Below are 15,834 nucleotides of genomic sequence, written 5' to 3'. Positions count from 1 at the left end.
CCTTGTCTAACTCAATGAAACTATGAGCCATGCCGTGTATGGCCACCCAAGATGGATGGGTCATGGTGGTGAGTTCTGACAAAACGTGGTCACCAAGGTGAGGAGGTCTAAAAGGCTGACTATTAATTCAGGGTCCATTCAGCTCACATTAGGACCTAGGACAGGTGTGGGTGTGCATTTGTAATAAACATGAAAGGTAAATATTTAGGGAAGAAATAACAGGATCCATTAGAAACCTCCACTATAGGGATGTTAAGAGTGTTTTGTCAAATCTAAGACACCATTGCCAGTCTGAGGTCATGAAGATTTACCCCTGTTTTCTCCCAAGAATTTTATTTTTTTTAATTAATTAATTAATTTTTAAATTTTGGCTGTGCTGGGTATTACCAAAACAGCTTGATAATTCATTGCAGCATGTGGGCTTTCTCTAGTTGCTGTGCAAGGGCTTCTTGTTGCAGTTTGCAGGCTTTTCAAGTTGTTGCACGTGGGCGTCTCTTATTGTGAAGCATGGGCTCAAGAGCATGTGGGCTCAGTAGTTGTAGCACATGGGCTCAGCAGTTGCAGGACACAGGCTCTCTAGTTGCAGTAATAGGGTTTAGTTGCCCCTTGGCCCGTGGGATCTTAGTTCCCTGACTAGGGATCAAACCAGCGAACACTGTGTTGGAAGGCAGATTCTTAGCCACTAGACCACCAGGGAAGTCCCTCTCATAAGAGTGTGATAGTTTTAGCTCATATTTAGATTGCTGATCTATTTTTTGAGTTAATTTTTATATAGGAAATGAGACAAGGGTTCAAATGTATTCTTTTGCATGTATTATTCAGTTGGTCCACCATTTGTTGAAGACAATTTGTTGAATACACTATTCTTTTACCACGGAAGAGGCCTGGCACCCTTATCAAAAATCAACTAGCCATACCATACTACCCAAAGCAATCTACAGATTTAATGTGATCTCTATCAAATTACCCATGACGTTTAAAATTGGCAGAAGATCTAAATAGATATTTCTCCAAAGAAGACACACAGATGGCCAAAAAGCACATGAAAAGATGCTCAACATCACTAATTATCAGAGAAATGCAAATCAAAACTCACACCTGTCAGAATGGCCATCGTCAAAAAGTCTGCAAACAATACATGCTAGAGAGGGTGTGGAGAAAAGGGAACCCTCCTACCCTGTTGGTTCAATATAAATTGGTGCAGCCACTATGGAGAACAGTATGGAGATTTATTGAAAAACTAAAAATAGAGCTACCATATGATCCAGCAATCCCACTTCTGGGATACACCCAGACTAAACTATAATTTGAAAAGATGCATGCATCCCTATGTTCAAAGTAGCACTATTTACAATAGCCAAGACATGGAAACAATCTCAATGTCCAACAACAGATGAATGGATAAAGATGTGATACATATATATGATGGAATATTTCTCAGTCATTAAAAAAGAATGAAATAGCAGCACTGTTTATAATAGCCAGGACATGGAAGCAACCTAGATGTCCATCGGCAGATGAATGGATAAGAAATCTGTGGTACATATACACAATGGAATATTACTCAGCCATTAAAAAGAATACATTTGAATCAGTTCTAATGAGGTGGATGAAACTGGAGCCTATTATACAGAGTGAAGTACGTCAGAATGAAAAACACCAATACAGTATACTAACGCATATATATGGAATCTAGAAAGATGGTAACGATGACCCTATATGCGAGACAGCAAAAGAGACACAGATGTACAGAACAGTCTCTTGGACTCTGTGGGAGAAGGCAAGGGTGGGATGATTTGAGAGAATAGCATTGAAACATGTATATTATCATATGTGAAACAGATTGCCAGTCCAGGTTTGATGCATGAGACAAGGTGCTCAGGGCTGGTGCACTGGGATGACCCTGAGGGATGGGATGGGGAGGGAAGGGGGAGGGGTGTTCAAGATGGGGAACACATGTACACCCATGGCTGATTCATGTTAATGTTTGGCAAAACCCACTACAATATTGTAAAGTAATTAGCCTCCAATTAAAATAAATAAATTAAAAAAAAAGAATGAAATAATGCTATTTGTAGCAACATGGATGAACCCAGAGATTATCATACAAAGTGAAGTAAATCAGATAGCAGTTAGCAGATGCCAACTATTATATATAGTATAGGTGGTGGAGTGGTAAAGAATCCACCTGTCAATGCAGTAGGTGCAAGAGACACAGGTTTGATCCTTGGGTTGGAAAGATTCCCTGGAGTAGGCAATGGCAACCCACTCCAGTACTCTTGCCTGGAAAATTCCATGGACAGAGGAGCCTGGCAGGCTACAGTCCACAGGGTTGCAAAGAGTCAGACACAACTGAGAAACTGAGCCCAACAACAACAACGTGGATAAACAACAAAGTCCTACTGTACAGCACAGAGAATATTCAATATCCTATGATAAATCATAATGGAAAAAATATATATATATTGGGACTTTTCTGGTGGTCCAGTGGCTAAGACTCTATGCTCCCAATGCAGGGGTCCCAGATTCAATCCCTGGTCAGGGAACTAGATCTTGCATGCTGTAATGAAGATCAAAGATCCTACATGCTGCAACTAAGACCTGGCACAGCCAAATAAATAAATATTAGAAAATATATATGTATATATGTATAACTGAGTCACTTTGCTGTACAACAGAAATTAAAACAACATTTTAAATCAACTATACTTCAATTAAAAAAAACCTATACGGAGAGCCACAAAAGCCAAAAAAAAACAAAACCCATCAATTCATCATTGATGTTTGGATTTACTTCAGGACTCTCAATTCTATTTTATTGATTTGTATGTTCATTCTTATGCTGGTACCACATTTGATTACTGTAGCTTAAAGTAGTTTTGAAATTGGGAAGTATGAGTCTTCCTGCCTTTTTTCTTTTTCAATATATATTTATATGTTTTGGCTATTTGGGCCGCCTGCACTTATAAATGAACTGTTATTTTTCAGTTGCTCAATAGTGTCCAACTCTTCGTGCCCCACAGACTGCAGTATACCAGGCTTCCTTGTCCTTTTCTGTCTTCCGGGGTTTGCTCAAACTCATATCCATTGAGACAGTGATGCCATCCAACTATCTCATCCTGTCACCCCCTTCTCCTCCTGCCCTCAATCTTTCCCAACATCAGGGTCTTTTCCAATAAGTCGACTCTTTGCATCATGTGGCCAAATACTGGAGCTTCAACTTCAGCATCAGTCCTTCCAATTCAGGATTGATTTCCTTTAGGACTGACTGGTTTGATCTCCTTGCAGTCCAAGGGACTCTCAAAGAGTCTTTTCCAGCACCACAATTCGAAAGCATCAATTCTTCGGTGCTCAGCCTTCTTTACAGTTCAACTCTCACATCCATACATGACTACTGGAAAAACCACAGCTTCGACTATACGAACCTTTGTTGGCAAACTGGTGCAAATTGATGTCTCTGCTTTTGAATATGCTATCTAGGTTTGCCAAAGCTTTCCTTCCAAGGAGCAAACATCTTTTAATTTTACGACTGCAGTCACCATCTGCAATGATTTTGGAGCCTGAGAAAATAAAGTCTGTCACTGTTTCCATTGTTTCTCCATCTATTTGCCATGAAGTGATGGGACTGGATGCCATGATCATTGTTTTTTGAATGTTGAGTTTTAAGCCAGCCTTTTCACTCTTCTCTTTCACCTTCACCAAGAGGCTCTTTATTTCCTCTTTACTTTCTGCCATAAGGGTGGTGTCATCTGCATACCTGAGGTTACTGATATTTCTTCTAGCAATCTTGATTCCAGAATGTGCTTCATCCAGCCCAGCATTTCACATGATGTACTCTACATATAAGTTAAAATTAAATAAGCATGGTGACAATATACAGCCATGATGTACTCTTTTCCCAATTTTGAACCAGTCCGTTGTTCCATGTTTGGTTCTAACTGTTGCTTCTTGATCTGCATACAGGTTTCTCAGCAGGCAGGTAAGGTGGTCTGGTATTTGTTCACAGTAATGTTTCCAAAATCACTGCAGATGGTGATTGCAGCCATGAAATTAAAAGATGCTTACTCCTTGGAAGGAAAGTTATGACCAACATAGATAGCATATTCAAAAGCAGAGACATCACTTTGCCAACAAAGGTCTGTCTAATCAAGGCTATGGTTTTTCCAGTAGTCATATATGGATGTGAGAGTTGGACTGTGAAGAAAGCTGAGCGCCGAAGAATTGATGCTTTTGAACTGTGGTGTTGGAGAAGACTCTTGAGAGTCCCTTGGACTGCAAGAAGACCCAACCAGTCCATCCTAAAGGAGATCAGTCCTGGGTGTTCATTGGAAGACTGATGTTGAAGCTGAAACTCCAATACTTTGGCCACCTCATGCGAAGAGTTGACTCATTGGAAAAGACCCTGATTCTGTAAATGATTGGGTGCAGGAGGAGAAGGGGATGGAAGAGGATGAGATGGCTGGATGACATCGCCGACTTGATGGACATGAGTTTGGGTAAACTCCGGGAGTTGGTGATGGACAGGGAGGCCTGGCATGCTGCAGTTCATGGGGTTGCAAAGAGTCGGACATGACTGAGCGACTGAACTGAATTGAATGCTTCCTAAGGCCCCCTTAACTTCACACTCCAGGATGTCTGGCTCTAGGTGAGTGATCACATGATTGTGGTTATCCGGGTCATTAAGACCTCCGAGGATCAGTTTTTCCATTTCTGTATCAAAGGTTATTAGAATTTGGAGTCTTTGCACTGAATCTTTTGATTGTTTTGAGGAATACTGCCATATTAATAATATTTAGTCTTCCAGTTCATGAAATCTTTCCATTAATTTAGGTTTTCTTTATTTCTGCAATATTTTATAGTTCTCAGTATATAAATCTTTCACCTCCTTGGTTAAACTTATTCCTAGGATTTTAATTCTTTTGGATGCTACTGTAAATGTTTCACCTATTTCCTTTTCAGATTGTCCCTTGCTGCTGAACAGAAATATAATTGATTTTTTTGGTGTTACTTCTATATTCTCAAAGTTTGCTTGTCTATTAGTCCTAGATTTTTTTTGTGTGTGTATATATATTCTATAGAACTGTCTATATATAGAATCAGGTCATCTTCAAAAAGAGATAGTTTTACTTCTTTCTTTCCAACTGAATACCCTCTATTTCTTTGTCTTGCTTAAATCTTCTGGCTAGAACTTCTAGTACAATGTTGAATGGTAATGGTGAAAGTGAGCCTCTTTTTCTGTTTTAAATGAATATCAATACTTTAATTTTTTTCCCTACTGTTTCTGTTGAGAAATCAGATCCTTTTTTAAAAAAAAATACACAATGACAGGTATCTACCATTATGCTGTGCTTAGTCACTCAGCTGTGTCTGACTCTTTGCAACCCCATGGACTATAGCCTGCCAGGCTCCTCTGTCCATGGGGATTCTCCAGGCAACAATACTGCAGAGGGCTGCCATGCCCTCCTCCAGGGGATCTTCCCAACCCAGGGATTGAACCCAGGTCTCCCTCATTGCAGGCGGATTCTTTACCATCTGAGCCACCAGGGAAACTCAACGGAGTGAACTAGCCATCCATGCATGAGATGGAAGAAAAAGAAGGAATGCTACTGAGAAACTGTAATAACTACTTCACCAAACGGTTATTGAGCAAAGTCTGAGATGCTTCCCAAAAGAGAATTACTCAGTTAACAATGACTCAATTTGCCAAGGAACAGAGTATGATCACTACTACAAATCTATTAAGATCCAATCTTGTTTGTTTTAAGCTAAACATAACATTTGCTTGATTGCAAATACTATCCCCAAAGCACTATCCGTCCTCCATCATACTCTTGGTGTGCTCAGTTGTGTGCAACTGTGCAATCCCATGGACTGTAGCCCCCCAGGCTCCTCTGTCTGTGGAATTTTCCAGACAAGAATACTGGAGTGGTTTGCCATTTACTACTCCAACCATACTCTTATTATAATGGAAATAATCAGAATAAGCTGAATAAGAAAAAAAAAGAGAGAGAGAGAGAAAGCTGATTTACTCTGTCTCAGAAAAACAAAATAACCAAAGTCACAGCAATTGCATGCATACATATATATGTATAACAATCATTGTGCTGTACACCTGAAACTGACATGACACTGTTAACCAACTATATCCAATATAAAGTAAAAAATTTTTTAATAAATAAATAAAACATACATGCTTTTACTGGATATGCTAGAAATACTCTTTATGGATAACAAAATGAAGATGTCCTAGACCATGCAAATGAAATCCACCATTATAGTAACATATAAAATAGTCTTACTGACCTACACATTCTTTTGCTCCACCTGTTCATCCCTCCCTCTCCCTTAGCTCCTGGCATCAAGTGATCTTTTTACTGTCTCCATAGTTTTGCCTTTTCCAGTATGTCATATAGTTAGAATCATATAGTATGTAGCCTTTTCAAATTGGGTTCTTTCACTTAGAAATATGTGTTTAAGATTCCTCTATGTCTTTTCAATGCTTGATATAACTAATTTACTTCCAGTGCTGAATAATATTCTATTATCTAGATCACTACAATTCATTCATTCAATGAAAAATATCTTGGTTGCTTCTAAGTTTTGGTAATTACGAGTACAGCTTCTTTCCTCAAACATCAGTGTGTTGGTTTTTGTGAGGATGTAGGTTTTCAGATATTTTAGATATGCCATGTAGCAAAATTCTTTTTACAGAAATTAATTTCTCTCTCTTTGTGTATATGTGTGCATGCATGCATGTGTGTAATATTTTCTCTTAGTCATGGATTGTCAGCCATTTTACAAAAAACACTCCCCCCAAAAAGCCCATTTTTCTGTGGTTTGTTGAACTTCTTTATTATTATTATTTTTTAAAATTTTATTTATTTATTTTTGAGTGTGCTGGGTTTTTGTTGTTGCGTGGGCTTTTCTCTAGTTGTGGTGAACAGGGGCTACTCTCAAATTGCAGTGCATGGGCTTCTCACTGCAGTGGCTTCTCTTGCTGTGGAGCATGGGCTCTAGGGTGTGCAGGCTTCAGCAGTTGCAATTCTCAGGCTCTAGAGCACAGGCTCAACAGTTGTGGCTCATGGGCTTAGTTTCTCCATGGTATGTGGGATCTTCCTGGACAAGGCTGGATTATGTATTACTGAGCCACCAGGGAAGCCTTAACTAATATTTTAGATGGCACTGTTTTATCTTGCATTTGCTATGGCAAATGCATTTAACAGAAATATCTTTTTGCTATTCTTCCAGGAAACATTCTAGTAATAATAAATTGTGACTTATTTAGCCATCCCCTTCTCTAGGGGATCTTCCCGACCCAGGGATCGAACCTGGGTCTCCTGCATTGCAGGAATCTTGAAAGGAGGTAAGAATGGGGAATATTTTGTTTTTCTTAAGTATTGGGTTGGCCAAAAAGTTCGTTTGTTTTTTCCTGTAGCAGCTTATGGGCAAACCTGAATGAACTTTTTGGCCAACCTAACCGCTTGCCATCCATTACTAAAAGAAAAGTAAAGTAGGTTCTCGTCTTATTAAAAAATTCCAGGCTCAAAAACGTTTTAATATTGTAAATCAACTATACTTTAATAGAAAAGTTTTAGAATATCCTCAGTGTACAAATCTGTCCTTTGAGTGTGATTATGAAATTCTGAAATGGTTATTTTGGAAATGAAGCCTGATAAATATGATTTATTTTTATTTTTTTAAGTGGTTAAGAGCATATGCTCTAAGGTCAGACACAACTAGGTTTGGGTCCCAAGTCTAACCAATTTTCATCTGTGTGACTGTAGGGAAATTATTTAACTTCTGAAAAATAAAGATAATAACGTTACCTTGTTTAATTGCAGTGCACACACAGCACAGGGTCTGGCACACAGTAAGTACCTAATAAATATTGATTCCTAAAATGTATCGAAGTGGTAAAGAATCTGTCTGCCAAGCAGGAGATGAAGGTTCAATCTCTGGGTTGGGAAGATCCTTTGGAGAAAGAAATGGCAACCCAATCCGGTATTCTTGCCTGGGAAGTCCCACGGACAGAGGAGCCTGGCAGGCTACTGTCCAGGGGGTCGCAAAGAGTCAGACATGGCTTAGTGACTAATAAGAATTTATAAATATTATATCTATAAATATAATATTAAGTGGAATGAGCTAGTTGTGGAGGATTTGTGAGAATGAATGAATCATGGACTCACCTTAATTTTAGAACATTTGTTAATTGCCATAGGTTTAAAACACTTTAACCTAAGGGCAGAAAGCTGATTATTGACTGCTTAACATATATTAAAGCAACATAGAATGAAAATTGATTACCTAATCAAGTAGCAACAGAAGAGTAAACTAAGGATGAAGACAAATATAGCAGTGCCGAAAACCACAATATATATGTTGAGTGGCAGGTTCTGGAATCCAATATTAGGCATCCTGAAGTTGTAATGTGGGAAATCCGAGCTCATGGATGAACTGTGGGGAAACAAAAGAAGGAGAAAAAATTAGGTTATAAAGACTAAGAACCATGATCGCATTATTTTGTATAATACGTGTATAGAGGAAAATTTTTTCATAAGGCTTGATCCCATTTAAAACAAATATGGTAGACGAGGGTTAATATCCTTGCTATTAATTCATTTATCACACCATAAATACTTTTTTAGTACTTACTATGTATCTGGCATTATTCCAGAAGCTTGTGATCCCACCTAAAAAGCTTTACAAAAAGGTATTCACAGAGAGGTACGTCACTGAAATAAAGGCAATAATCAATAAATACATGAAAATGTTCACCTCAAAGAAGTGCAATGGGAAATAATAGAAGTTTAAAGATTTTTAAAAACTCTTGAACTTTTAAAGTAATAATATTTATAAAATTAAAAAAATTTTTTTTTCTCTTAATATTTATATTTTATTGAAGTATAGTTGACTTACAATGTTTCAAGTACACAGCAAGGTGAATATACACATATATTATTTTTGAAACTATTTTCCATTACAGGTTATTACAAGATATTGACTACACTTCCCTGTGCTATACAGTGAACCTCTGTTGCAGATCATTTTTTTAAAATTAGAAATCTAGCACTCTATTCATACTAAGTCAAACACGTGGAATCAAAATGTCATACATTTTTTAGTTAGGCAAAAATTCATAAGTTTTCTAAAATATATATATATATATTATGCATATTATTTATATATAGTATGCAAAAGCTTTTATACTACATTTGATAAAGGCTTGAGAAAGAACAACAGCAAAAGAGACGGAGAAGTTGAAAAACATAAACTAAATGAAATGGGAGCACTGAATATGACATAGAAAAAGTGAAACAAACTAGATAAAAGTAAAAGATCATCATACAATTCAGTTGTTTTTAAACATGGCTGCTCATTAGAAACATATCTAGAGCTCTGGTGAAAAAAAAGCAATACTTTGGCACCTGCATTTTTCAAAAAATTCCTAGATAATTCAGATATGCATCTGGATTTTAAAGTGTTTGCAAGTTTTTCTATTACATGGTAATTTTGGTGATATAGAGTTCTGTTATTTTTTTTGTTGACCAATCATGATACAATGATATTAAGTGAATAATAGTTACATAATCACAATAGTAAAAGATGTTTATTAGTTTTCACAATCAATATCCAGAAAAAAAAAATAATTATAATTGCAAGCCATAAGGAGACAGGAATCAAGACCATCCCCAAGAAAAAGAAATGCAAAAAAGCAACAGGGCTGTCTGAAGAGGCCTTACAAATAGCTGTGAAAAGACAGGAAGCGAAAAGCAAAGGAGAAAAGGAAAGATATACCCATTTGAATGCAGCGTTCCAAAGAATAGCAAGGAGAGATAAGAAAGCCTTCCTCAGTGATCAATGCAAAGAAATAGATCGCAAAGAAATAGAGGAAAACAATAGAATGGGAAAGACTAGGGATCTTTTCAAGCAAATTAGAGATACCAAGGGAACATTTCATGCAAAGATGGGCTCAATAAAGGACAGAAATGGTAGGGACCTAACAGAAGCAGAAGATATTAAGAAGAGGTGGCAAGAATACACAGAAGAATTGTACAAAAAAGTTCTTCACGACCCAGACAATCACGATGGTGTGATCACTCACCTAGAGCCAGATATCTTGGAATGTGAAGTCAAGTGGGCCTTAGGAAGCATCACTATGAACAAAGCTAGTGGAGGTGATGGAATACCAGTTGAGCTATTTCAAATCCTGAAAGATGACGCTGTGAAAATGCTGCACTCAATATGCCAGCAAATATGGAAAACTCAGCAGTGGCCACAGGACTGGAAAAGGTCAGTTTTCATTTCAATCCCAAAGAAAGGCAATGCCAAAGAATGCTCAAACTACTGCACAATTGCACTCATCTCACATGCTAGTAAAGTAATGCTTAAAATTCTCCAAGCCAGGCTTCAACAATACGTGAACCGTGAACTTCCAGATGTTCAAGCTGGTTTTAGAAACGGCAGAGAAACCAGAGATCAAATTGCCAACATCCTATGGATCATTGAAAAAGCAAGAGAGCTCTAGAAAAACATCTATTTCTGCTTTATTGACTATGCCAAAGCCTTTGACTGTGTGGATCACAATAAACTGTGGAAAATTCTGAAAGAAATGGGAATACCAGACCATCTGACCTGTCTCTTGAGAAACCTGTATGCAGGTCAGGAAGCAACAGTTAGAACTGGACATGGAACAACAGACTGGTTCCACATAGGAAAAGGAGTACATCAAGGCTGTATATTGTCACCCTGCTTATTTAACTTATATGCAGAGTACATCATGAGAAATGCTGGGCTGGAGGAAGCACAAGCTGGAATCAAGAGTGCCGGGAGAAATATCAATAACCTCAGATATGCAGATGACACCACCCTTCTGGCAGAAAGTGAAGAAGAACTAAAGAGCCTCTTGATGAAAGTGAAAGTGGAGAGTGAAAAAGTTGGCTTAAAGCTCAACATTCAGAAAACTAAGATCATGGCATCCGGTCCCATCACTTCATGGCAGATAGATGGGAAAACAGTGGAAACAGTGGTTGACTTTATTTTTCTGGGCTCCAAAATCACTGCAGATGGTGACTGCAGCCATGAAATTAAAAGACGCTTACTCCTTGGAAGGAAAGTTATTACCAACCTAGATAGCATATTAAAAAGCAGAGACATTACTTTGCCAACAAAGGTCTGTCTAGTCAAGGCTATGGTTTTTCCAGTGGTCATGTATGGATGTGAGAGTTGGACTATAAAGAAAGCTGAGCGCCGAAGAATTGATGCTTTTGAACTGTGGTGTTGGAGAAGACTCTTGAGAGTCCCTTGGACTGCAAGGAGATCCAACCAGTCCATCCTAAAGGAGATCAGTCCTGGGTGTTCATTGGAAGGACTGATGTTGAAGCTGAAACTCCAATACTTTGGCCACCTGATGTGAAGAGCTGACTCACTGGAAAAGACCCTGATGCTGGGAAAGATTGAGGGCAGGAGGAGAAGGGGACGACAGAGGATGAGATGGCTGGATGGCATCATCGACTTGATGGACCTGGGTTTGGGTGGACTCAGGGAGTTGGTGATGGACAGGGAGGCCTGGCGTGCTGTGGTTCATGGGGTCGCAAAGAGTCAGACACGACTGAGCGACTGAACTGAACTGAATGGGAACATGATTAACCTAATATAAAATAATTACGTACAATTTTGGGGGGTTAAGCAAAGTGATATGGTTAAGTGGAAGTGCACACACGAACATGTTTTCATCCACCCAGCCAGTCTATGTCTTTTGGTTGGTGCATTTAATCCATTTATATTTAAGGTAATTATTGATATATATGATCCTATTACCATTTTCTTAACTGTTTTGGGTTTATTTTCTGTAGGTCTTTTCTTTCTCTTGTGTTTCCTGCTTAGAGAAATTCCTTTAGCATTTGTTGTAAAGCTGGTTTGGTGGTGCTGGAGTCTCTTAACTTTGGCTTGTCTAGAAGACTTTTGATTTCTTCATCAAATCTGAAGGAGAGTCTTGCTGGGTAAAGTATTCCTGGTTATAGGTTCTTCCCTTTCATCACTTTAAATATATAGTGCCATTCCCTTCTGGCTTGGAGGGTTTCAGCTGAGAAATCAGCTGATAGCCTGATGGGAATTCTCTTGTTGCTTTTAATATTTTGTTTTAAATTTTTGTCAGTTTGATTACTACGTGTGTTGGTGTGTTCCTCCTTGGGTTTATCCTGCCTGGACTCCCTGTGCTGTCTGGACTTGGTTGACAATTTCCTTTCCCATGTTAGGGAAGTTTTCAGCTGTTATCTCTTCAAATATTTTCTCAGGTCCTTTCTTTCTTCTCCTTCTGGGACCCTACAGTGTGAATGTTGGGGCATTTAATGTTGCCCCAGAGGACTCTTAGGCTGTCTTCATTTCTTTTCATTCTTTTTTCTATATTCTGTTCTGTAGCACTGATTTCCACCATTCTGTCCTCCAGGTCACTTATCTGTTCTTCTGCCTCATATATTCTGCTATTGATTCTTTCCACTGTATTATTCATCTCTGTTCTTTAGTTTTTCTAGGTCTTTAGTAAACATTTCTTGCATCTTCTTCTTCATTATTTTTCCGAGATCCTGGATCATCTTCATTATCATTATTCTGAATTCTTTTTCTGGAAGTTGTCTATCTCTACTTCATTTAATTGTTTTTCTGGGGTTTTATCTTGTCCCTTCTTCTAGGACATAACTTTCTGCTTTTTCATCCTGATTAACTTCCTGTAATATGATTTTTGTTTAAGCCACTGTGGGACTGTGGTTCTTCTTGCTTCTTCTGTCTGCCCTCTGATGGAGGAGGCTAAGAGACTTGTGTAAGCTTCCTGATGGGAGGCACTGGAGGTGGGAAAACCTGAGTCTTGCTCTGGTGGGCAGGGCCTTGCTCAGTAAAACTTTAATCCAATTATCTGCTGATGGGTGGGGCTGCACTCCTTCCCTGGTAGTTGTCTGGCCTGAGGTGACCCAGCCCTTGGGTCTACAGGCTCTATGGTAGGATTTATGGTGACCTCCAAGAGGGCTTATGCCAAGGGGGTCCTTCCCACCCCACTGCTGCTAGCGCCCCTGTTCCTGTGGTGAGCCCCTGCTGAGCCATGCCTCCCCAGGAGACTCTCCAACACTAGCAGGTAGTTTTGGTTCTGTCTCCTATGGGGTCACTGCTCCTTTCCTCTGGGTCTTGGTGTGGGCAAGATTTTGTTTGTGCCCTCCAAGACTGGAGTCTCTGTTCCCCTCAGTTCTGTGGAAGTCCTATAATCAAATCCCACTAGCCTTCAAGGTCAGATTCCCTGGGGATTCCCAGTTCCTGTATTGGATCCCCAGGCTGGGAAGCCTGAGGTGGAGTTTAGAACCATTACTACAGTGGGAGAACTTCTTTGGTATTATTGTTCTCTAGTTTCTGGGGCACCCACCCAGTGGGTATGGGGTTTGATTTTATCATGATTGTGCCCCACATACCATCTCACTGAAGCTTCTTCTTTGTCTCTGGATGTGGGGTATCTTTTTTGGTGCGTTCCAGTGTCCTCCTGTCTATGGCTGTTCAACAGCTAGTTGTGATTTTGATGCTCTTGCAGGATGAGATGAGCACACATCTTTCTACTTTGCCATCTTGAACTGGAAGCTCCAACATATCAAAATGTTAATAGTGGCTTGTGGCTTACTAATCATTTTGATTTTCTTCTTCTTTTTTTTTTAAAAACACTTTATTAAATCAGATTATGGGCAACTCCCTGACGGTCCAGTGGTAAAGACTTTGTGCTTCCATTGCAGGAGGCATAGGTTTGATCCCTGGTCAGGGAACTAAGATCTTGCAAGCTGTGTGGTGTGATGAAAAAAAAACAAAACACATCTCCCCTATTTTATAGATAAGGAGTTTTGGTCACATAGCCATGACTGACCAAGTATGTATGGGAGTCAAGGACTCTACAACTCCAAAGCCAGTGCCCTCAGCCTATATGCTCTAGTCTTTATAATCAGAAAACAGCAAATATTGTTTAAGCACTAAAAGGGAACTATTTCTGCTGATTAGTTTAATAATACTTACTGATCACTATACAGTTAAAATACCATGAATGAAGGTTGCCTCCTTCTTTAGGTGATAAGCTATAGTGATAAAGTGGCTCATCATACCTTCAGGTTAGAATTTTCCTTGTCATTTTGATTCATTAGAAAATAAAGAGCAACTTCCAGGCTTGATTATCAAGACCCATAATGATAACTGGATTACGACTACTGCCAAAATCAAAACAAAATAAAACCCCATCAAACAAAATGATTCTACTTTTATTAATAGAAGGCACATTACAAATGTGTTTGCAAATCTTTAGTGTCCTTGTTGGTTCCTGGAAGAGTATATTTATATTATAGACAACACTGAGATACTGACTGGTTGTATCAGAAACCTCAGTGTTATTATCAATTTAATTTCAAACTTCTAATAACTTATACCAGGAAGTCAACAGCTGCAAAGAACTATTTCATCTCATGGAAACTCCTAAGAATTTCCAGACATAAGTAATGTGTAATATTTAGTTATGAACATTCAGCCATTTTCTGCAGATTTTATTCAAATATATAATTTCCTTTTTCTTACACTCAAATCTTCTAGGAAGAGAAAGCAGTAGTTCAGGAGTACTTTACCAAATATATCTAGCACACATATCATACAGCTCTAAGAAAGTTACAGCTGTGCAAACTTAACTCTTCTACATTGCTAATAGGGCTTCACTTGACTCCTGCTACAGTCAAGACTATCCCTCAATCCTTTAGAAATACCTCATAGTAGACAAATTTTGCTTGGTAAGATAATTCTCACGTTAGGAAATATGAGATTAAATGCACATGTTGGGAAGACTAAGAGAAAAAATAGGCAAACAGATGGAAAATATGGTGGAAAAAGGGACAGGTTTGCAGTCAGCAACGCTGGATATTGTTTCCAGAATGTCACTAGGTAGATGTCAATATTTGGTTAATCTGTATACCTCACTGGGACAATGCTTCAAAGGATTCCTGAAAGGATAAAATAGATGATAGATACTGAAGTATCCGAAAACTCTAAGAGTTAGGACAAAATACTAAGGACAAAACATGTATGTGTGCGTGTGCTGTTTACAACAGCCAACACATGGAAGCAACCTAAATGTCCATTGACAGAAGAATGGATAAAGAAGATGTGGTACATATATACACTGTAATACTACTCAGCCATTAAAAAGAATGAAATTGTGCTATTTGCAGCAACATGGGTGGACCCAGAGATTGTCTGAGTGAATAAGTCAGACAGGGAAGAAATATCATATGACATTCTTTATATGTGGAATCTAAAAAGAAACAATACAAATGAACTTACTTACAAACCAGAAAGACAGGTTTCTCTGGTGGCTCAGTGGTAAAGAATCCACCTGCCAATAAAGGAGATGCAGGTTTGATCCCTGGTCCAGGAAGATTCCACATGCCAAGGAACAACTAAGCCAGTGCACCACACCATTGAGTCTGTACTCTAGAGCCCAGGAATCACAACTATTGAGCTGCAACTATGAAGTCTATACACCACAACTACAGAGTAGCCACTGCTTACTGCAACTAGTGAAAAGTGAGCAGCAATGAAGACCCAGCACAGCCATAAATAAATAAAATTATAACCTCCCCCAAAACAGAAAGAGACTCACAGACTTAGAGACAAACTTATGGTTGTGGGGGAGGGGGATTGATGGGGTGGGGAAGGATAGTTAGGGAGTTTAGGATGGACATGTACACACTGCTATTTTAAAATGGATAACCAACAAGGACCTACTCTATAGTATACAGAACTCTGCTCAATGTTATGTGGCAGCCTGGATGG

General features: G+C 38.8%; 1 protein-coding gene across 3 annotated transcripts in view; it reads right to left on the bottom strand.

Annotated features, from left to right (window-relative positions):
* Window positions 1-15,834, bottom strand: part of RNF24 (ring finger protein 24) — a 109,496-nt gene that overhangs the window by 33,814 nt on the left and 59,848 nt on the right. For all 3 annotated transcript variants that reach the window (XR_014073680.1, XM_081558861.1, XM_081558862.1), the window contains exon 2: window positions 8,305-8,454. Coding sequence is in view for 2 of the 3 variants with exons in the window: in XM_081558861.1 (XP_081414987.1) it covers window positions 8,305-8,447 (143 nt within the window). In the remaining variant the exon portion in view is untranslated. The remainder of the gene's footprint in view (window positions 1-8,304; window positions 8,455-15,834) is intronic.

This window comes from Giraffa tippelskirchi, chromosome 13 (genome assembly GCF_054371585.1).
Source record: "Giraffa tippelskirchi isolate mGirTip1 chromosome 13, T2T-mGirTip1v1.2.pri, whole genome shotgun sequence".
NCBI lineage: Eukaryota > Metazoa > Chordata > Mammalia > Artiodactyla > Giraffidae > Giraffa > Giraffa tippelskirchi.
Note: the sequence above shows the minus strand (reverse complement) of the source record. Positions and strands in the feature narration are given on the sequence as shown.